General features: G+C 36.1%; 1 protein-coding gene across 1 annotated transcript in view; it reads right to left on the reverse strand.

Annotated features, from left to right (window-relative positions):
- LOC121740056 (homeobox protein goosecoid) overlaps positions 1–23,119 on the reverse strand; it is a 31,326-nt gene that overhangs the window by 6,000 nt on the left and 2,207 nt on the right. Inside the window, exon 2 of the mRNA XM_042132768.1 lies at positions 17,439–17,665. Within this exon, the coding sequence (XP_041988702.1) occupies positions 17,439–17,665 (227 nt within the window). The remainder of the gene's footprint in view (positions 1–17,438; positions 17,666–23,119) is intronic.

Genomic DNA, 23,119 nt, shown 5'->3' on the forward strand with positions numbered 1-23,119 from the left:
GTGATAAAACTTCCTTCAATTTGTGACCCTTATGTCGTCGCCATAAAGTCCTGCGACAGTTCCGCCGGAGGTAAATCTACCCTGAACGCAGTGTAGTATTCAGATGTAATTTGTCAGATATGCAGATGTGATGGGGCGTGTGGCCCAGGGGCAAAGCCACCTCGCCCCAACGCGGCGGACTCCTCATTCCTCAAGCATAATAATTATTATGACACGAATTGAAATCAAATAGGACCTAAGCTCACCTTAATTAAATCAAAGTCCTAATTTTTCAATGTGTTTTACACATTACCAAATGAAGACTTTTATTTAGGACCGATTTTTCTGTTAGTCACTCACTTAAGATAATTTACATATTTAGGATAAATAATTAACTTGCACTTTAATATTTTGTCACTAATTATTTCCTTACTTAAATAACAGTGAAAGTGAAACAAACAAGGGGGTATACAAACGTATATTTTTGTACATTTCTTACTTATTAGACTTACAGAGACAAAATGTGTATAAAGGCTGCCTGAAAATATAATACCCATACTAATTATTAATATTATAAATACGAAAGTGTGCCTATCCGTCTGTCTGTTACCTCTTTACGCCCAAACCACCTAATTTTGGTCAAGTTTGGTATGAACATACTATTAGTCCCGGAAAAGGACAAAGGATACTTTTTATCCCGGAAAAATGCACGGTTCCGGCGCGATAAACGAATTTTGTTTGGAAATTTTGGCCAAAGGGTTAATTCAGACCGCAACGCGACGCGTAGACGCATTTTTAAATTTGTATGGATTTGACAGATTCGCAAGACATCTCACGCAATTGAAATCTGTCAATTCAATACAAATTTAGAAATGCAACTACGCGTCGCGTTGCGGTCTGAAACAAGCCTAAGATGCGTTACGCTTTTCGTAGCAACGTGCTACGCGGCACTCGCTACGCGCTACGGGCTACGCGCTACGGGCTACGAGAATGGCCTTAAGAGGAGTCCACACCGCCCTTTTTTCCATACAAACGTTGTCCCCTGTTTCCTCCCTGGGTAATGCTAGTAGATTTATAATTTTTTTCCTGAATATCTACGGCCACTAATACAATGTCCCTATGTTTTCTTTTTTTTCATAATTTAATTATTAAATAAGATATGAACGTTAAAAAACCCAAAAAAATGGCCAGATTTTTCGCTGTGTTCAAACGTCCAGAAAACAGATTTGGCTAGATTATACATAAAAAAGCAAAACATAGGAACACAGCTCAAGCCTTTTTTTAATCTTTAATGAAAAAAGTACTTAAATCGGTTAAGTTTTGGAGAAGGGATCAGGGGACAACGAATCGTTGATTTTCTGGATTTTCTGCAGTTGTCTCTATCGCGTTCTGCGGTATAGGCTTGAGGTAAGGGAGACAGCTATAGATATTACACGTACTTTTTTTCATTTCTCTAGCCCCTGGTGTATCCTCTTAACATGTATTATAACTTTTATAATATTTAAAACTAACTAGCTGACCCGGCAAATGTTGTTTGTTGTCATATAAATTATTTCTAGTATAAATATAAGAAATAGATAAAAACCTATTCTCAGGCCTAACGAATGTACTATCAGAGAAGTTGATTCCTATGCAAATCGGGGACCTAAGTAGTTTGGTTGCGTTACGCCAAACCCAGCTGACGGATCACAATTAACATTGAATTGACATATTCGACCAAACAACGTTGGTCTGTCAATTGCATAGGAATCAACTTCCTCGATGGTACATAAAAAATTTCATTAAAATCTGTTGAGCCGTTTTTGAGGAGTTCGCGCACAAACACTGTAACACGAGAATTTTATATACCTATTAGACATAACATTAATAAGTTATTATTTATTTCAATGTCGACTGAATTATAAAGATGGAATAATTACGTTATTTCAAATAATAAGAACAACAAAGTTTATAACTAGTTGGTGACTGGTGTTCTACTGAGCTAATTAAAACTTTCCCCGTTATTATGACCCTACGTAATTAGATTACGCGAAGTTTTTCTTTGTTAACTGGCAACACATATTAAAATATTAAATCAGTAGATAAAATTTTTGTATAACCACGATTGTATAATAAAACAAACTATAACTAATGAATATAATATATTCTGAAATTTATATTGCGAATGGCCTTTTCGAATCATACGCGTTTTGTCGCGCAGGTTTAAAATACATTGGATATGATAAATGAATTTTATAATATGTCTACGTTTAGATTAAATGATTAGTTACCTAACTTTAATTTAATGAAGATTTTGACATAGGCTCGATACATTTTCTGTCAAACTATTCATTGAATAAAAATTTAACGTCTCTGAGTGCTGCTGTTGTTTATTAGGTTTGTCCATATTGTGCCTTTTTTGTTCAACAAAGGCATGCGTTATAGCGCAGTCAACAGCGAAGGTGTGGCATGCCCGTGACGCGCGTCAAAATCCACCCGCGTTGAAAGAAAAGCGTCATAGCGCGCGCTACGATAACAACGCGCGTTACGGGCATGCCTCACGTTCGTTGTTGACAGCGCTATAAGGCATGCCCTTGATGAACAGAAAAAGGCACAATGTGGACAAAGCTATTAACTCGTCTCAATTTCCACCGCGCGTTACAAAAAACACATGACCATTAAAAGACTAAACACGCATTAAAATAGACTTAATTGAGTCAAACCCAACAACATGATACAATTAAGTCTACTCGATATTACACTGTGAACCGCTAAACACGGCGTGCGAACGGCAGCCTGGGCGGCGGCGGCCGAACTTATTGTAATAATGTTGTTAGAACAAACACGCTCCCTCCTCCTTGTTTGAGATTACAATTACGGTTTTAGCGTACTGATTTATTAATGGACGGCTGATCCGCCGCTGATACTTTAATGTTGATTCAATTTCAATTTGCAGCTCCTTTTAATTGCCCGTCGTTCTCGTGAGGTGCGTTACATGTTTATTTTTCATCCGAGATTTGTTACGCTCATATTGGATACGTAATTAAATATACCGATGAAATTAATTAAACGCTCGCTTATTAACTTAAGTGTTAAATGTTAATTTGAATGTTTTCCACGTGTAGCTGTCAGATTTTTTATAGCATCTCATATGAGTGAGAATTAAAAATATATTATATTATAAGCCAAATTTGAATATACCAAATTTGACCAACATATATTTTATAAGACTTGAGATTATTTAAAAAATAAGAGTAAGTAGTTTTAATTAGACCTACCAAAACCGTTTCATCCGCTACAAGACTTAAAAATAAGTTTGGGGTTTAATTTTGTTTTGTTTGAAAGAATATGACTAATCCTAATCTTCAAAACAGAAAGCGACAAATCACAGATGTCTGTATGAAAGTAGTCAATATTAAAAATTAGGCAAAGCCCTCACACCTGTCGTCCTCCCCCATTAGCCGTGAAATGCATTAGTCGATATTAAAGACGCGGCGACTGTAATTCCACAAAGGGCACTTCAAATCACACCCATCTCCTCGCTAATGTCAAAACATCCCCCTCCCCCGCCCCTCGCCCCGCCCGACGAGCCCCGGGCAGGAAAAGTATCCCCCGGCGTCTGTCACTTCGTATCAATTACCACACGCAAACACCCATGCCGCCCCAGCGAGAAAGTCCTATCTGCGCCACAATGCGCCGCCCGAATCACAATTCAATTGTCAAAAGATCGCTATAATAGTACGTCGATTCCGCCGCACCGTAAAAGAGTGTTTTGTCGCGCGGCGCATCCCGCAAAATTAAACTTACGCCACCGGGATAAGTGTCAGATTCGTTCGCGTCGCGAGCCCGAGACCCCGGAGGGTCGTTCCACAAACATCGCTCCCCTAAACGATATACTTTGAAAACAATAATTTGTATTGCGTATCGAACGAGTCCATAAATAATAGAGTGATACTTCACCCGAGCCGAGGATTGGGTTATCGCGGTCGGGAATAATAATAGCAATATTGCCGAATCACCGACGTATACGAATCCTTATAGTCACCGATTAGAAAAGAGAGAATGGAGCTAGATAACATCAGATCTTAGTGGAGTCCTTGAGATAGGTTTTTTAGCACAGATAATTTCCAGATTCCAATGTAAGTTTTTTTTATAAGCAAATGTATTAAAACTAGCAACATAATAGGAAAAACTTTATAAACATGGTCACATAGAAGTAATTTTATATTTCTTATTTTTACATGTAGATAGAAACCAAAAAACTAATATTGGGTACATAATTTTTAATAAAGACAGGACTCTAAATTGATAGAGCACTATACTGTTTGTATAGGAATATCTAAAACAATTACCCATACATCTATATTACGATAATGGACACATATAATTTCATCTCACTCATATAATATAATCAACAGGCAAAATGGTTAGTAATATTGCGATTTGCGTTAAATGGAGTAAAATTGTAATAAACATTTTATTACATCGAACACCCTTAATTATTCAGAGTCAAACAGCTAATTAATTAAAAGCTACTCTTGTGTAAATCATGATCTATCGGAGGCGGAATAATTGGTGTGCATTATCTCGATGATCGTATGCATGTCGAGCCACTAGGGGGTAGCGAGGTACAGAGGTAGGCGAGTAGAGAGGTAGACAGGTAGCGGGTAGGCAGGCAGCGAGACAAGCTGACACAAAACAATCGAGTGATTACGTTTTCCACGTTTCGTTTCCCCGTCAAAGGCGGGCAACAGGCGGAAAATTAAATGCGAGTATTCTTTGATCGCTGCTCATAAAGCGTTATTGCGTCGCGGAAGCGGGGCAAGATGGCGGTACTTTATTACTTAGTAACACATTGCGAGTATCTCTTTTATTATAGCTACCTATTACGAGATAAGGGGAGGCTGCAGCGGAAGCGCTGGGCCGGCGCGCGGGTAGGCGGAGCGCCCCGCCCACTTTTTCTTCGTCGCTGAAGTTGTCTATGTCCCCGTGTCCCGACTTTACGTTTTCATCAATGTTGCACAGACAATTATGCGGTAGTTTGTTTTACATTTTAGATATCTTATAGCCAATTCTTGCTCGTTTGGAATTGTCCAAAGTAATAGTATTTTTGTGTTATTAGTTATTACTTTGGACAATTGGATACTATTGAGATTAGTGCTAAAATTAAAAGTACATAATTTTCAGCCATATCGTGGAAAAGAGGAGATAAATTTTTCAGTATCCGTAAGATTTCTTTTTTCTCTTTTTGACCGACTTCCAAAAAGGAGGAGGTAATACGTTCGGCTGTATGTATCTTTTTTTTTATGTATGTTCAACGATTACTCAGCCGTTTGTGGTCCGATTTTCAAAATTCTTTTTGTGTTGTATAGGGTTCACAAAAGTGGTGATCTGATGATGGGATCCTTGAGGAATCGAGGGGACTCCTTGAAATTTGTATGGAAACATATAGTGATTTCAATTTTTTCTGAAGTATTCGAGGCACGCGACACACACTAGGTTTATACCCTGGATCCGAAGGTACCCAACAGAACTTTTGAATCCTTATAGATACAGGTTCGGGGATTTCGGCGTTGTTTAACCACTGAAAGCATAAGCCAATATATCAATTTAATTAATCATCATCATCACAATCACAATTATAATTATACCATGGGTCATCACATTATGACCCAATTAGTGGTACTTTTCGTGATATTTTGCATCGAAGCTGAAATTTTTGATGATTGTTTCGCTGTTTGTGGACCGATTTTCAAAATTCTTATGTTGTTGTATAGGATAAAATCTTAATTTTGTATACCAATTACTAAAGTGAAGATCTGATGATGGGATCTATGAGCAGTCGAGGATCCTTGAAATTTATTATAACACACATAGTGGTTAAGAAGTTGTTTCTAGTAACTTAAACATAGTTACAAATAAGTTAAATTTCATACGAAGGTGTCCATGGACCCAGATACACTGAACAGAACTCCTGAACCTTTAAAGATAAAAGTTTGGAAATTACAGCATCGCCCTGATAACTGCAAGCATTTACCACAATTTCGCTTACAGTAACAAAATTTGAATCTAGTTAACATTAGTAGTGGTTATTTACCCATAAAGCCTTATCTTGTAGATGACTAAAAAGAGTGAAATTATTATTTTTAACATAAAATTAAAACCGACTTCCAAGGTAAAAACAATAATAATATGAACTAAAAAGTATTAAATAACTCTTACTCTTTAATATTGCCTTTTTCAGAATTCGTCTAAATCTCAACTATTTCTGTACATACTACAGTCTTCATTATTTTGAAGTCCACCAGCTTATTTAATCGTGAGTTCAATCAATGTCAGAATATCTGAAACTTTTGGGACTGGTACCGACTTTCATAATTTTTCCTTTCATTGTGAATAAAGACCTATCCGGGTACCAAATATTAAGGTCCTAAGTCTGCTAGAAGTAGCTTAGAATTTTGATGATCTGTCAGTCAGTGAGTGACAAAATGTAGTAACTTTGACCATCCGTAACTATTAAACTATTTATCAAAATTTCATGTAATTTGGAAGTTAAGCTAGTTTTAATACTTGCTTCTAGTGACCGAAATTCTAAATCCCTAGCTTTGTTAACATTCAAAATAAAGGGGGTGTGAAATAGCCGCGAACCGCTTCGTGAAAAGTATGGTACGTATGGTAAGTATGGTACATCTGGTGGCACTGCCGTGCCACTAGATGTGACTCTCCTTACGGTTTGAACCATTATATTATGATTAAGGTGTTCACCTACCTAGTACCTAGACTACAGTCCACATTATAATATGATGAACCTATAAAATAATAATTGAACTTTTTCGAAATCCAAATCATTAAAATGTACTACCGTATCACATAACTGCATATTTATAGATATCATAATTTCATTAATTACAGAGATACAATATATATAGAACCAACCTACCAACAAACATTAAATATGAAATGTTGAGTGTTTAACAAGACAATGATTACAAAAAGATCAACATCGGGGTGATGCAGGGTCCCGGTTTTACGGCTGATTAATATTAAATGTGTAAAGAGTTGAGCTTACACAAACCTCTCATTGTCTTCTATTTGCGGGTTCAATTTAGGAGACGTTGTCTGCTGCATTATTATTTATGAAACCTGTGAGCTTCTATATTCATTTAGTTCGCTGAAATGGATTTTTGGTACCACGACAAACTTTGTTATATTTATAAAATTACGATAGTGTTTAGTAGTCTACACGAATTTTATTTTTGTGTGTATCACATATTACTGAGAAATGTATTGTTTATTTGCATTGAATAGACCCCAAAACTAATAAACAGATTTTATAGGCACAAGCAAGATAGCTGGAAAAGACTTGCAACTCTTTATCCGTGGCAATGCAATTCAAAGTCAAGTTTAAGTGATGTAAGAAATTAAAGAAATATTATATCTTAATTATAAAATTATTTGTAGTTTTACAAAACTACAACTAGATTTAAAAAAATAGTTTTTCTAAACCTAGATCTCAAAAATTAGTGCTCAAACCCTGTCTGTTAAAAGTCCTATAATGGGATCCACAGATGGGGAAGAATTGTCATTTAAACAGCTAACAGACGTAAGGATATCTAGTTTGGTAAAAAATTATTAGTAAATCTTAATTCTGTTTTAGTGTAATTTAAAATCGGTCCGGTAGTTTTTGAGAATTCATGCTTAAAAACAAACAATAAAATCTTCCAGACTTTGGTAATTGGTATGGCTATTAAGTCGTTATAATTCTTGTTAATGCTACAAACAATAAGCAATACACATTCAGGTCTGGAGGTATGTCTATTTTGCCAAATAATCTTACAATTAGGTATACAGTTTTGTTATTGTTTTGATTAAGTCGTTATAATATAAAGAAACAAGAGAATAGTGTTATCATAAAACAGAAAACAATTTTAATCGCTTTCTATTTAGTACAACTCCAAAAAATTATATATGACGTACCTACCGTATCCTAAAGTTAAGATGATTTATGAGAGAGATTTGAAAGTAACTTAAATAAAAGAATAGGGGTCCCGATAAACCGTTGTTTTCGAGATTGTAAAGTTCAGTGTTTGTACAAAAATTAGATCGTTGCTACGTGTATGTTTTTCCGCAAGTGTTGCGGTCGGAAAACAAAGGCGATTAATAATGCAGATTCCAATCGGAACAACGCAAATACGGCGCCCAACAATGGCGGAAAAACAACGGGTGGTGTGCGATCACAACAACTAATGTTTAAGTTTTATTTAATTTTCGTAATTCGCTTTTTACGAGGCACGAGATGAAACGCAAATACAATTCTTACAACATATTGTTTCGCATTTCGCGGTATTGTGTTATGTGTGTGAGACGCGAGGAGAAAAATGAGTATGTATATATTTTAAATGGTTATCTGAATGGTGAAAATTAATTTATTTTGACTATAACAACAGTTTTGCAATATTATATTGTGTACTCAGTATAAATAGACTTTACAACGAAACGTATTCTATTAAATAAATAAGTTTTCATTTCCATTAAAGTTATCACGAATACAGATGAGTTAAAAGATCAATAAGATAAAATTAATTTAAGCGATATTGGCCGGCTTCCCGACGAGAAAATAGCGGGCGACACATTAAATTACTAAGTGTAAACTTTTTATTAAAGAGCCCATAGAAGAGCCCAGACCTTCGCCCCGGCGAATAAAAAGGGCAGGAGAGAGAGAGAGAGATATAGAAAGATGGAGGGAGAAAAAGAGAGTGGCGGGCGGGCGAGCGGCGCCGTGAAAATTAATCTGAGTTAATTAAATTTGATTTATTTATGGTAGCCGGCTACAAAACCCCGACAATACGCCTAATGAGGGTCACTTCTAAGGCTTTCGGGGATAATTCTGTTTTTCCGATTTGTAATTTGTAGCTTTTATTAAATCAGTCGAGTATTTTTAGGATAACTTTGCGGGGTCAGAGTTATATTAGAGTTATAAAAATTATCGAAGTTGGCGTTGATGTTAGCGCATACTTTGTAATGTTTTACTCTTATATAACAGGTTCATTGAGTTTACGGATAATTAAATTTGTAAGAACTACAATCAATGATATAAAATAGTATAGGTTACCTCCCTAGTTACCAACTACTTCCTTATACCTAGGTAGTACGTATTTTAAACGAATACATTATTGAGTTAATAAGTCTGCATTAATGGCTGGTCTGCATAGGAAATATATTATATAATAAAGACAATAGGCCAAAAATATATATAGATAATTTCATTTAGTACCAATTCAATCAACAGTTTTTGTTGACAAGATGACAACAGTTACTATTCTCTCAAACCTAAGGTACCCCATTTTGCCCAACTACACCGTCATTTGCTCAACTCGTTGACAGCGTTTGCACCACTTACAATCACTTTAAAAAAAGAAATCGAACGCCAACGCAATTGAAACTCTAGGGATCTATAAAAAATTATGCAACATGTAAACTAGAAGAAATGCGGGTAAGCAAACACGATCTGGGTGGCATGTGGAGAGCTGGGCACACACTCGCCAACACCGGTAGCTCAAACATCTCCAAATTCAAACGTGGAACCGGACCGCGCGTGGAGTGACCAAATCCTTGTTTAACCTCCTCTGACGTTCTGTTATCCTAGTACTTTAAGGATCATCGGATTGATGATTTCGATGCGTAAAAGAATTGAATGATGAGCAATTAAAGCTAGAGGCTAAAATTAATATTATATGGTGCGTTGGTTATTGGCATATGATATCTAAATGAGTACCTACATATTATTATATAGGTAAGTATGTGATAATTATAATATTAAAAGTAGTTTAATAATATAGTACTTAAATGTCCATTGTCCGTTATTTTTTAACGGGCAAAAGGCCCACCACACATTCCCACCACTGCAACTCCTGTGTCGCCAGGATCAACAGTGGTAACCAACCACGAAAACCCTTTGATATGATCTCAGGGATGCCCGAGGGACAAGCTCCATTGTCCGTTAACGTTATGTTATGCAAATTATTGTAAGTGACATACAATCTATATATTATATTAATACGCGAGCGACAAACTTTGGATCCCTTTTGACGGAAAATGCGGAAACGTAGATGAATGAAATTTTGCACAGTTATATTTTACTAGCTGTTGCCCGCGACTTCGTCCGCGTTAGCATAGTAGATCGCATCCCAAGTACTTATTATATTTTATTGTATAAAAATATTCAATATACAGAATTGACTTTCCTATGATTTTATTATAATATATAGATGTTACGCGCGTAGTCGCGCTTCGCTTGCGTAATTTAGGAATTTCACGCAACCGTACATTTTGCAGCAAAAAATAGCCTATGTCCTTTCACGTGGTCCATTCTTCATGTTTGCCAAATAACATAAAAATTGTTCCAGTAGTTCATAAGATAATAAGAAATTCCATATAATTTCCCCCGTTTTTTTCCACATTTTTATCTATTTCTTCGCTCTTATTAGTCATAGCGTGATAATATATAGCTTATAGCCTTTCTCGATAAATGGGCTATCTAACACTGATTTTTTTTTAATCGGACCAGTAGTTCCTGAGATTAGCGTGTTCAAATAAGCCCTTTCATATAATTTCCCACGTTTCTTTACACATTTTTCTCTATTTCTTAGTTTTTATTAGTTTTAGCATAATAAAATATAGCTTATAGCCTACCCCGATAAATGGGCTATCTAACATTGAAAGAATTTTTCAAATCGGATAAGTAGTTCCTGAGATTAGCGCGTTCATTTAAGCCCTCTCATATAATTTCCCCCGTTTTTTCCACATTTTCCTCTATTTCTTCGCTCCTATTAGTTTTAGCGTGATAAAATATAGCCTACAGCCTACCTCAATGAATGGGTTATCTAACATTGAAAGAATTTTTTAAATCGAATTAGTAGTTCCTGAGATTAGCACGTTCAAATAGGCCCTTTCATATAATTTCCCCCGTTTTTTCCACATTTTCCTCTATTTCTATACTCGTATTAGTCTTAGCGTAATTAAAAAATAGCTTATAACCCTTTTCGACTAATGGGCTATCTAACACTGAAAGAATTTTTCAAATCCAACCAGTAGTTCAGTAGATTAGCGTGTTCAAATAAGCCCTTTCAAATAATTTCCCCCCGTTTTTTACATATTTTCCTCTATTTCTTCGCTTCTATTATACTTAGCGTGATAAAATATAGCCTATAGCCTTCCTCGATAAATGGGCTATCCAACAGTAAAAGAATTTTTCAAATCGGACCAGTAGTTCCTGAGATTAGCGCGTTCAAACAAACAAACAAACAAACTCTTCCCAATTATAATATTAGTATAGACTAGAGATCGCCCAATGGTCGAAATTCGACCTTAGTTTCAAAGACATTTGGACTACTGCCTATATTTTGTAAAAAATATTGACTTTATCATTTTTTTTTCAACTCTTGTCTTTGGGACTTAGCTGATCTCAGACTGGCTGTGTAAGCATTGTCTAATAGTATCTTAGATTTAATTAAAAAAAACTATAATCCATTTTCAATTTGTCAACTTGTTCTTCAACCATAAATAAAAGAGTATAATTCGTATGTATAGGCTTGTCACTCAAAAGTATGTCATTTCTCATGTGTGTGTGTAATGTTTTATTTGTTAAAAAAATGTATGATAAAAGCATAATTTCAAAATAATATTAGTTTGATGCACTCCTTCACTATATAAACTATAACTGTGCAAAATTTCATGCACCTACGTTTCCCCATTTTTCGTAAAAAGGGTTACAAAGTTTTTCGTTCGCGTATTAATATTATGATGATGATATGGTGAAGGAGTGCATCGAGCTAATATTGTTTTGAAATTATGCTTTTATCATAGTTATTACATTTTTTTAACAAATAAAGCATTACATACACTACAACACACACACAATTTTTTTTTAATTTGAATTTTGACCATTGGGCGATCTCTAGTATTTTAAAAAACATGGGCAGAATGAATGCAATATCCGAAAATTTTACAATATTAGGTACTGCCTCTATAAATCAATGAAAAACTAAACAGTCAGCAGAAATTGTGCAATGTCTGCTGTCAAACCCCTGTTACATTGCCACTGCGTCAGCACTCAGCAGTGCAATAGCAGAAGCTTACTGTCGATTGTCTTGGATCGGCTAATTCAGCTGCTATAACAGCTTTTAGCGTGGTTTTGTTTAAAAAATTGCTATAAGTAAATGGAAATCTTTATAATTAAATTATTATTTCATATCAAATAATGCAATGCTCAAGTATAAGTAAGTATTCAAGCACGTTTTGCTTTAACTTCCCAAAGTTTCCTTTTCCTGAAATTTTAATAGTGTAGGGTATATTAGTGATCGAAGGTGTAAGGATATGTAATCGCCAAACCCAGGGGGTTCGTTACATGGTCATCAAATTTCCGCCAAAATCGACAGTAATTCAACTTTAGCTGACGATACCATGATTACAAAATATATAACTTGGAAATAGTATAAAATAGGCAACGAGAAAGAGCTATTTATCGAATATTTAATGTTAGTGGTCGCAAAAATTCAGCAGTATCCTAATAGATGTACCTCCAATAAGGCTTCATAGAAGAAAATGTTAGGGGTTTAATTGGCTGAAAAGTTTCGAAATCAATGTAAACGTACAATATTGTAGTATCCCGCGATTGGCCTTTGTTTTACATGGAGAAATGTTTCTCTGGCGGATTGGGGACATCGGCCTGAGTGGGACTCTCCGTAGGATCTACCCACTAAATCCCATGGTGTTCCACTCCCCGCTTAGGCATAGTCCCGGGCACGATCAACCCACGAAAACGTTTAGTTTTCCTAAATCAAATAAATCTTTTTTTCATATCTTTTGAAAATAATTTTAAGTACTTTAACTATTTCGTTATTTAGCATTAATATTGATAATACTCAAAATCTTTGATGATAAAAAAAGAGATTATGAGAAGAACTTAGTTTAACTAAGATGTTTTATTTAGGCTGTACTTTAAAAAGTATACACTGGTGTTACCCGACTAGTGACAGTTTTTGTGGCCACCCACCCCGGCCGGCAGTGTCGCGTCACCTTTATTGACACACCTTCCACTTATAAGCTTTCCGCCCGCTCCACGCTGCCTCTACTCACACGTAAAATGATCCCATAATCGTTCCTATTCTGTTAGTTTTGTGAATGGCTTCTTAATTTAAACCTGCTAACAAATCTAATGTTGTAGTCTATTGTAGTTTGTTATCAATAAGTATAATTTTGTAGAGTTTTAAATGCAGCCAATGACCATCGATTTTGAACTGTACTGCGAACAACTGATGAGATTATGAAGCAAAAAGTTAAGAGATAGCGGCCGGAATTATTCAATAGAAATGGTGTGGTTTTTCACCATGATAAAGTACGTAACCTCGCACATTTTTAGCCACTCAGCTACAATTACGAGAGTTTGAATGGGAGATCATATTATTGCATCCGCCGTATAGTCCTGAACTTGCACTTTCAGATTTTCACCTGTTTCGGTCTCTGCAGAATCCTTCTCAGGCAGTTTCAAGTCTGCCAAAATCACAGTTTTTTAATCAGAAGCCCCAAATTTTTGTGTGATCCCCAGAAATGTGATCAGGCAAGGCAAATAATTATCCAACAAAATTACACCTACTTTAGTTGAATGTAAATAAACTTTATTTAAAAAAACCTTTTGAATTTTTATGTACAAAGCAAAGAAACTTTTTCCTCAACCTAATTATTATAAACAGTGCTAATGAGTTATATAAAAATTAAAAATTTATTAATAGATGAAGTAGAGTCATGTAGCGCCTAAATAAAAAGCAATGTAAATCCTACTTTCCTAGCAATTTTAGAAATAATATAATATTATTATGTAACCTACATGTAACTTACATAATTTCATACATGACATTTAATCTCAAGTTGCAATGCATACGTAGTATATAAACTATGATGTAACTTTAATGTATATGACTCCGAGTTTACATCTGAGATTACGGAATATTTTCAATCATTATTTGTCAAAACAAACTTAAATATTTGATTTAACTGCTTGCCCAATAATCATATTTATTCAGTTACGCAATTGCTATTAATACTATGTATATATGTAATATATATGTCGTAGGATGATTTGATAAATCCGTGTTTTCGCGAAATCCCTAGAATTTTCGCGAAAATTCTAGGGATTTCGCGAAAACACGGATTTATCAAATCATCCTACGACATATATAAATATAAGTTTTACGATGTTAATAAACGGCATACGTTATATCAAAAGTATATGTAATATATTTTGATTCCAAACAAATACCAATTGTGAGGTATCTTCAATGTCTTTTGAAATTTTACCCCTTCAACCATTCTATACACAAACACACTATCTCGCTGTAACCTGAACTCAAAAGATTTTATTCATAAAATAGCCTCGAAACATTTAAAGATGACTTTGAATGTGTGTGACATAATATTATAATACGCTTGCCCTGTATATATACAACATAGTCGCATATTCTGCCCCAAGACTGCCCCAAGTCCCAAAGTTGCAGTCAGGATAGGACCATTGTAAAAATAGGCATTCAGGTTTCTGTGCAATTTCCTCACGGCTTGCTTAGTCTTAGTCTAAGTCGCGACCTTCTGCCAAATACTGTCTCAGGGTACTCAAATTTTTTTCCAAATACCTAGGTAACACTGAAAATTTTTAGAAAATGAAAAACGGCTTAATGTAGAAAGTTGACAATACTTTCATTGTTTTTAGAAGTAATTTCCGTTCCTCTCTACGCATTCGATGGAACCACCGAGAAAAAGCAGTGGGCCCACTGCTTTTTCTCGGTGGTTTTCCTTAGGGGTTTCTTCTGTGGCATTTTCGTACGCTTTCATCGCATCTTCAGGGCTCGTAAAGCGAGTACCTCGAATTTCATCTTTATTTCTTGAGAATAAATTAAAGCCGCAGGGCGCCAGGCCGGGACTATATGGCGTATGACTCAATATCTCAACACGTGCCATAGTCAAATATTCAACAGTCCGTCTCGCGGAGTGCGCTGAAGCATTGTTGTGGTGAAGGAGTGTCCTGCTTCGAGGGCGCTGCTGTCGAAATTTTTCCAAAACAACAGGCATACAGCGATTGACATACCATTCTGCAGTAATTGTCCTTTCATCTTCTAGCACAACTGTCGCAAAATTACATTTCCGACCAAAGAATGAGGCAATCATCTTTTTGCCTTGACTTCTTCCTTTCTTTACCTTAGTTAGCCAAACCTCGAAAGGAAACACCCCTTGAGCTGATTGTCTTTTGGTTTCGGGTTCGTAGCAATATATCCAGCTTTCATCACCTGTGAGGTTGTCAAATACAGCATTTGAGTCACCGCCGTTGAACTTATCTAACATTTGGCGACATCAGTCCATGCGAAGGCGTTTCTGGTCGTCGATTGAAGTATGGGGAATGCATCTGGTACAAAGCTTTCTGACGCCTAAATGTTCATGTAATATTTTTTGAACTTAACTCATAGCAATGCCTAGGCTTACCTGTATCTGCTGGTAGGTCACTCTTTTATCTCCCTCTATCATGCGTCGCACAACACTAATGTTAACTTCAGTCGTCGCTGTTAAAGGACGTCCCTCATCAGTGAGATTGCTACGTCCACGTTTAAACTCGTTAAACCAATTGTAAATAGTCACACGAGATGGGGCTTCATTATGAAATGGTAATAGCAGCCTATCAAAGCTTTGTTATTGAGTAAGCCCACAACGAAAGTCATAAAAAATCATTAACTGAAAATTTTCTCGCGTTAAGTTCATTTTCACGTGTAACAAGAGTTTTATATTTGCCGCCAATTCACCAAAACAAACGACAAATAAATGTGATATACCAGATTATGTTACCAAAGAATTCTAAAATTATAATTTAAAAAAGTTTTCATTAGTAATGTTTCTAACTGGCTAGTTCTAAACACTTTCAGTGTGACCCACGTATAATCTTTATTAAAAGTGCCTTTTTAGGGTTCCGTACCCAAAGGGTAAAAAAAAACCCTATTACTAAGACTACGTTGTCTGTCCGTCTGTCTGTCTCCAGGCTGTATCTCAAGAACCGCTATAGCTAGACTTCTGAAATTTTCACAGATTGTGTTTATCTGTTGCCGCTATAACAACAAATACTGAAAACAAAATAAAATTAATATTTAAGGGCTCCCATTCCCTCCCTCGCATCCCTTTTTCGCTCTATATCAATAATGGCAAGAGGTAGACACTTGAATTTTTCAAGCATTTTTTTGTTATATGTGTACTTTAATATTTAATAATAATATTAAAATAAAATAAAAGTTTAAGGGGGGTATCCCATACAAAAAACACAATTTTTAGCATATTTTTGCTCTGTATTGGTACGGAACCCTTCGTGCGCGAGTCCGACACGCACTCGGCCGATTTTTTTTAATTTTACATTATCCCAGGCCTAACAGGCTACATTTCAATAGAACCCAGGCATAATAATTCTTTTGTTTAGTGGTGGCTAGTGAGACGATTTCTCAAATATTTATGTAATTAATCTTATTTTTTTGCCTGAAAAACATATTTTAACGGCTTATTTGTTACCTTATCGCAAATATTAAAAGAGTGCAGATATACAAAAAACCTAAAATAAGCCTGCTGAACAATTTCCAGGCTGCACTGTTCGTTTTCTTTAACCAGTTTAACCCATCAATCCCAAAGCGGAGCCCAAAATTATTATTTATTATATTATAATATATAAGTATTTACTTTGAAGCGTCATGTTACGTTTGATATAATACATTTTTGTAAATGGCACATTTACCATACTTATATCTTAAATTATGTTTACTCTACCTGTGTTTGCCTGGAAGAAATTACTAATTAGTAATAAGGCCGCTATTGTGTGTTACAGCTGTGTTTTAAAAATGTCTTTTATCTTAAGCGGCAGCCGGCTGCCGCATTACAATTAAAAATTTATTGTGTCTGCGATACCCACGATGGAGGTGTTAAAAAATACGTGTGGCACTCGGGGACTGCCGCGATAAAGCTATTTCATAGCATTTTTTATCCATATGCGATTATAGTTCGCGTAGGTCTAGTTGCACGCCGAACGCGCACTGCCGAATTGAAACGATGTTAGACGATGCACGTCTTTCAACGCCGCACCGCTGTGCGGGTCGGAGTAGGGGTGTTAGGTTTATTTACGTTACGTTTAGCGCGGCGCGCTCAAAGCCAGTGACAAATGCTATGCAATAGCTTACTGCTTAAAAACTAATTGAACATAAAACAATTCATTGACTGGAACAACAGTAATATGCGGCCCCTAGGCGATCAATTTTAGTGCCCAATATTACAAATTGTGCATTATTATTAACGGTTGAGGGTTAATATTGAACATTGCGTAGCTTTCAACCTTTTTGTATAATAAAATATTGTTCAATATTATTGTAGGTTTAGGGGCTGCCTAAGTGCCTCTGAGTGCGACTCACCTCAACCCTCTCCTCCTTCAGGTCGACCCTCAGCGCGAGCTGCTCTCTCAGCACCACGTCGGGGTAGTGGGTCTTGTCGAAGGTGCTCTCTAGCTGCTCCAGCTGCTCCTCCGTGAAGATGGTGCGGTGGCGTCGCTTGCGCTTCGGCGGCGGCCCCGACAGACCCAGTGCTGCCGCGTAGTTGCCGTACAGCCCGTAACCGCCGCCCACCGTGCTGCCCACGCCTGCTGGAGTATCATTTATGAGTACAGGGTATAAAAATACAATATGACAGTAAAAAACTAAACACCACACACACACACACCCTAAACTATAAACTTTAGAGTGTGTGTTCCTTATAGAGTTCACTGTGTAGTAGTAGCGCTGAAAGTCTAGTTTAGTGTATAGTATGACTCGATGATTTAATCATCATATAAATAACTAGCTGTGCCCCGCGGTGTTACCCGCGATTTATTAGGTAAACTAAATTGTGTATCTATATGTTAATACGTGAGCCAAAAACTTTGTATCCCTTATGACGAAAAATGGAGAAACTTAGTTGAATGAAATTTTGCACAGTTATAGTTTATGTACTCGTAGTGAAGGAATGCATCGAGCTAATGTTATTTTGAAATAATCCTTTTAACATACATTTTTTTAACAAATAAAACATTACACACACTAGGAAAAATGACAGATTTTTTAATGATAAGCCTATACATACGAATTATACTCTTTTATTTATGGTTGAAGTCTGTTGACAACAAGTTGACAAATTGAAAATGGATTATAGTTTTTTTTATTGAATATTAGATACTATTAGACAATGCTTACACGGCCATTCTGAGATCAGCAGAGTCCCAGAGATAAGAATTGAAAAAAATATGATAAAGTCAATATTTTTTTATTACTTACCTATATTTTTACAAAATGTAGGTAGTAGTCCTAATGTCGTTGAAACTAAGATCGAATTTCGACCATTGGGTGATCTCTAGTTAATAGGTAAATAGTTATTGGTAATTAGAGACAAAATGAATTGAGTTTGATCATCGGAAACATACATTTTTGATGACTGAGGGATGGAAGTTGATTAACCTGTTATATGTTATTGTTTTTAACCGACTTCCAAAACGAAGGAGATAAAAATATATGTTTTATGTTCACATGTGATTTTTTTATGATTTATGATTAACTTCGCTGTCTGTGAAACGATTTCCAACATTTTGCAGTGTAAAGGACTGTGAGACGAAAGACGGGACGGACGGGCGGCACATCTATACTAATATTAAAAAACCTGAAGAGTTTGTTTGTTTGAACGTGCTAATCTCATTAACTACTGATCCAATAAAAAAATCTTAACCCATTTACCCAGGAAGGCTATATTAGAGTGTATCAGGAGTTTCCAATCTTTTTGAGGCTGCAGCGCAGTTACACGTAGGAGACAGGATGAAAGCCTATATTTCTATATTTATTCAAATGACACTCGAAATCAGTATGTTTAGTTTAGCAGCCCCCCAAGCAGGAGACAGGGCGAAAGCCTATTAATCAATTTAAAAAATGAACGTAACACCTCCTCCGTTCCGGAAGTCGGTTAAAAATGTAGACCATAATATGTTAATCCAGGATATCAGCTAACGGCTTGTACATTTTTGTCGAAATCAGCTCAAAAACAGCAGAGTAGTCGTTGAACAAAAAAAATCAAATGAAAACGATCATAACATCTCCTCCATTTTGAAAGTCGGTTAAAAATGTAGCCTATGTGTTAATTTAGGATGTCAGCTACCTCCTTGTAAAATTTTGTCGAAATCGGTCCAGCCGTTTAAGCGTGAAGAAGTAACAAACATACAAACTCACAAACACACAAACTACAAACTCACAAACTCACATACTTTCGGCTTTATAATATTAGTAGGATTTGATAGTGAGTTGATAAAACTTTCTTTTTCTTTGTAAATTTAATATGGCGGCATTTGGAAGCATTCAATTCCATTTTGTTGTTTAGATACCACTGGTGGATACGGTTAAGATCTGATTGCAGTAAAAAGGAATCGGATGAAGATTTAATGATTCTCGAAATATTCATATCATCGGGCGTCGGCAAACAAAGAACAGCGGCAGTGGTATATATATATTATGATGTATTATCGTTGATGAACAATTGAAACAATATTGGTTTCAGATGTGAACTTTGAGGAACGCCAGATGTTGCAAAATATTTTAGTGATTCGTGTCCGTCTACCACTACCATTTGTTCTTTCCCGCCCAGGTAAAAAAGGAACCAGTCGAGTAGCCCACCCCAAACGCCATATCGTTTTTCCAACTCGCAACACAGTAATCTATGATCGACTAAATCAAACGCACTAGCAAAATCGGTATAAACAACGTCGACTCCGTTCTTATTATCAATCGCCTCGAAATTGGGTATCAAATATTCGACTAGGTTCGTAATCACTGACTTTTTCTTTTGGAACCCATGTTGGTAGGTATTAATTAAATTTTTGCAATGATTCATCAGGATATCGCAGACCAGAGAGTCGAAGATCTTAGCAAATAAAGACAATATAGCTACGGGCCTATAATTCTTTACGTTGCTGTTGTCTTGCCCTTCTTGAATATCGGCACAATTCTCGCTTTTTCCATTCACTAGGAAATACCCCACTATCCAAAGATTTGTTAAATAATATTTTTTGCACACCTTTGTCCTGTTTTCATTCCCTTTCTATACATTCACTGAAAATCAGTAAATGTACACCAAGTAATGTAAAGTTAAGTAATTACCAATGGTCCTAATACAAAACTCAATTCAGTTACCTCATCATCATTCATGCTCTATCAGAGAAGTTGATTAGGCAGATGGCGGACTTTCGTTATTTAGTCAGCGGGGCTAAAATGTTCGCTTTGAAGAATCATGATATGAATCATAATATGATTCATTTTTCTAAAATCGCAAAATGCAACTCTGCTTGCAATTAATTTCTGTATTACTGATTTGACATTAGTCATTTTGTCAGTTTTGACAATTCATTTGCTGAATTGATTGAGAGAAATTGCTAAATGTGACCATTTTAGCCCCACTGATTAAGTCATGTAAATATTAAGAGCCCCCGCAGACTAGTACTTTACCACAGACTTTTAGTCGAAAAGGAGGTGTGCAGTGTGCAGTGTGCGTAGTGAACAATTTAGCATCTTCATACTGATTTATCATTGAGCGTTCCGCTTAACCATCGGACGTGGGACGACTAAAGATCTGCAGTCTGAGGGGGCTCTAATAGTGATAATATTAGTATGTCGGCCGGGTTTGTCATAACGCAACCAAATTACGAAGCTCCGTCATCCGCTTTCGAATCGATTTCTTTGGCACATCGACATCATTCAATACTCACAGCTAAAAATATAAAAGTGTTGTGTCAGTGTGTATTAGAATTAACCGGCGAACGAGCGACCGGAGCGGAACATCCCGGCTTATAGCCCCGCCAATTTTAACGCCACAAATAAAAATTGAATATTTTTACATATTTCAAGTCGAGGTATTACGATGTATTACTTCCGATAGAAGCGGGCGCGGGTGAGACGTCTCCCCGACTAAGCTGTATCGATTTAAAAACGCCCCGGCTACTAGTTCAAGTGTAACGTTGCTTGTGCATAATGCGATTTCCCTGGAAAACGTATGTTGACATACTGGTGCTAGAAATAATATTATATTTTTTGTAATTAGGACCCAGAAATATTGTTATTTCCTTTGGTTTATTTTTATTTATTTATTTATTTAACTCAGGCATCTTGGCCCATATTATAAATACCTTATAGACTAACATACATACAATTATACTAAAAACTAACACTAACACTAAAACACTACACGTATTGTCTGCGACGTCGGGCGCGACGTGTTCGGAAGTCGTCCTCGGAACCTCCTGTAGACGACTCCGATCGGCCAGAACTCCTCCTTCTCGAAGGTCGGTAGATCGGTTTTATTATGCACAAGAAAGTAAAAGATATAACAAGTACGAAAGCTGTAAAAAGTATTTGAGCGAGAATTTTACCAAATAAAAGCAAAACAAAAAATACAAAAAACTATAATAATAATCGTTGAAGTCTATTTAAAGAGCGTCAACGCCGCTACGCGCTACGAAAGAGCTACGCACGCCACGGGGCGGCTACGCACCGCACGCTAGTCGATAATTTGTTGTGGGCTTTTGTATTGGTTTTTTAAATAAATCTATTAATTACTAAATTTTTTCACTTTATTTTATTAATGAAACTTAATTTAACCGATTAAATTATTAATGTTGACATTAATTACAAAATTAATTTAGTCTATCACGTTACTTAAAACATTTTAATATTCGCCTAAAAACATCATAAAAAGCCGTTTACTCGGAAATTCGAAACTCGGCTTAATTTTCTCCCGCAAAAATGGATTTGTTATTGCAACGTCGAATCTCCGAGGCCCGGAGGTATTTTTAAATTTTTAAAACCTTTTAAGGAGAAAAAACACCTCAAGTTGGGATAAGTCTCCCCCGGTACCGCTGCGGGGCCTCGCGGGGCCCCGGGCTGGGGCCACTTGACGGGGTTGCCCCACTCCGCGACCGTAATTACTGTAACATTATACTGTCCTGGTAAACAATCAGTCAGCTTTTGTTAATTATACTTCGCTATTAAGTTTGTTAATCATATTGTCCTGTTATATAATAATTAAAGTTTTTGCTCGATCGGATCGACGACGGTGGATAGACTAATTGGGGCATTGCAGTCTATTTAGTGAGTGTACATTTTAACGCATAAGCGTTAAAATACATCGTGTAGAAAGGCCCTTACTGACATTATAATATTAATCAAAATCTTAAATTGTATCAGCATAATATAAATTATGCTGATACAATTTAAGATTTTGATTAATATTATAATGTCAGTAAGGGCCTTTCTACACGATGTATTTTTTGCGCACTGACGACGCGCGTTTGTGATGCGCTCGTCTTCTGCGTGTTTTCTTCGTGAACGTGTCGGCTTCCTTCCGTTTGCTGAGCGTTCAACTTGCGTTTGTATCGATACAAACGAGCGTAAAAAAACGTCGTGTGAAACGGCCCTAAATCAATATTAATATCCCGAGTAACACTATATTTTTAATAATTTACGTTGTCGTGTAATGTTTAAAATAATTTAGGACTTAGGAACTTAAGAGAAATTTACTTAATCAAGTTAAATTAGGTAGGTAAATCAAATTAATTTTGGCTTACTTAGAATTGCATTTTTAGGGTTCCGTAGTCAACACAAGGAACCCTTATAGTTTTGGTCTGTCCGTCCGTCTGTCTGTCCGCGGTTTTGCTCAAAAACTAAAGGGCCTACAAAGCTGTAATTTGGTATTAATGCACATATTAATAATGCCGATAAAATTGTATATAAAATCTTAAGAATTTTTATGGTGCCTAGATTTTAGCGGGATTGCCTTTAATAACTTCTTATTTAACTTTTAAAGAATTTGAAAAGCTAGTTAATAATTTGTATACTTTTTTAAATTCTAAAAACAGCTGCTACCTTCTTGGCAGGTAACTGAAAACTGATAAGGCTTTATAACGAGAATAACAGGGGTTGCGTAAGATTCTTGACTTGATGTTATTTGTGGAAATATTTTATTTCATAAAATAGCTCAGCTGAAGTACAATGAACTCGCAATCGTGACAAACAAATAATCTCAGGTACAT

The sequence above is a fragment of the Aricia agestis genome, chromosome 2 (assembly GCF_905147365.1).
Source record: "Aricia agestis chromosome 2, ilAriAges1.1, whole genome shotgun sequence".
Taxonomy (NCBI): domain Eukaryota; kingdom Metazoa; phylum Arthropoda; class Insecta; order Lepidoptera; family Lycaenidae; genus Aricia; species Aricia agestis.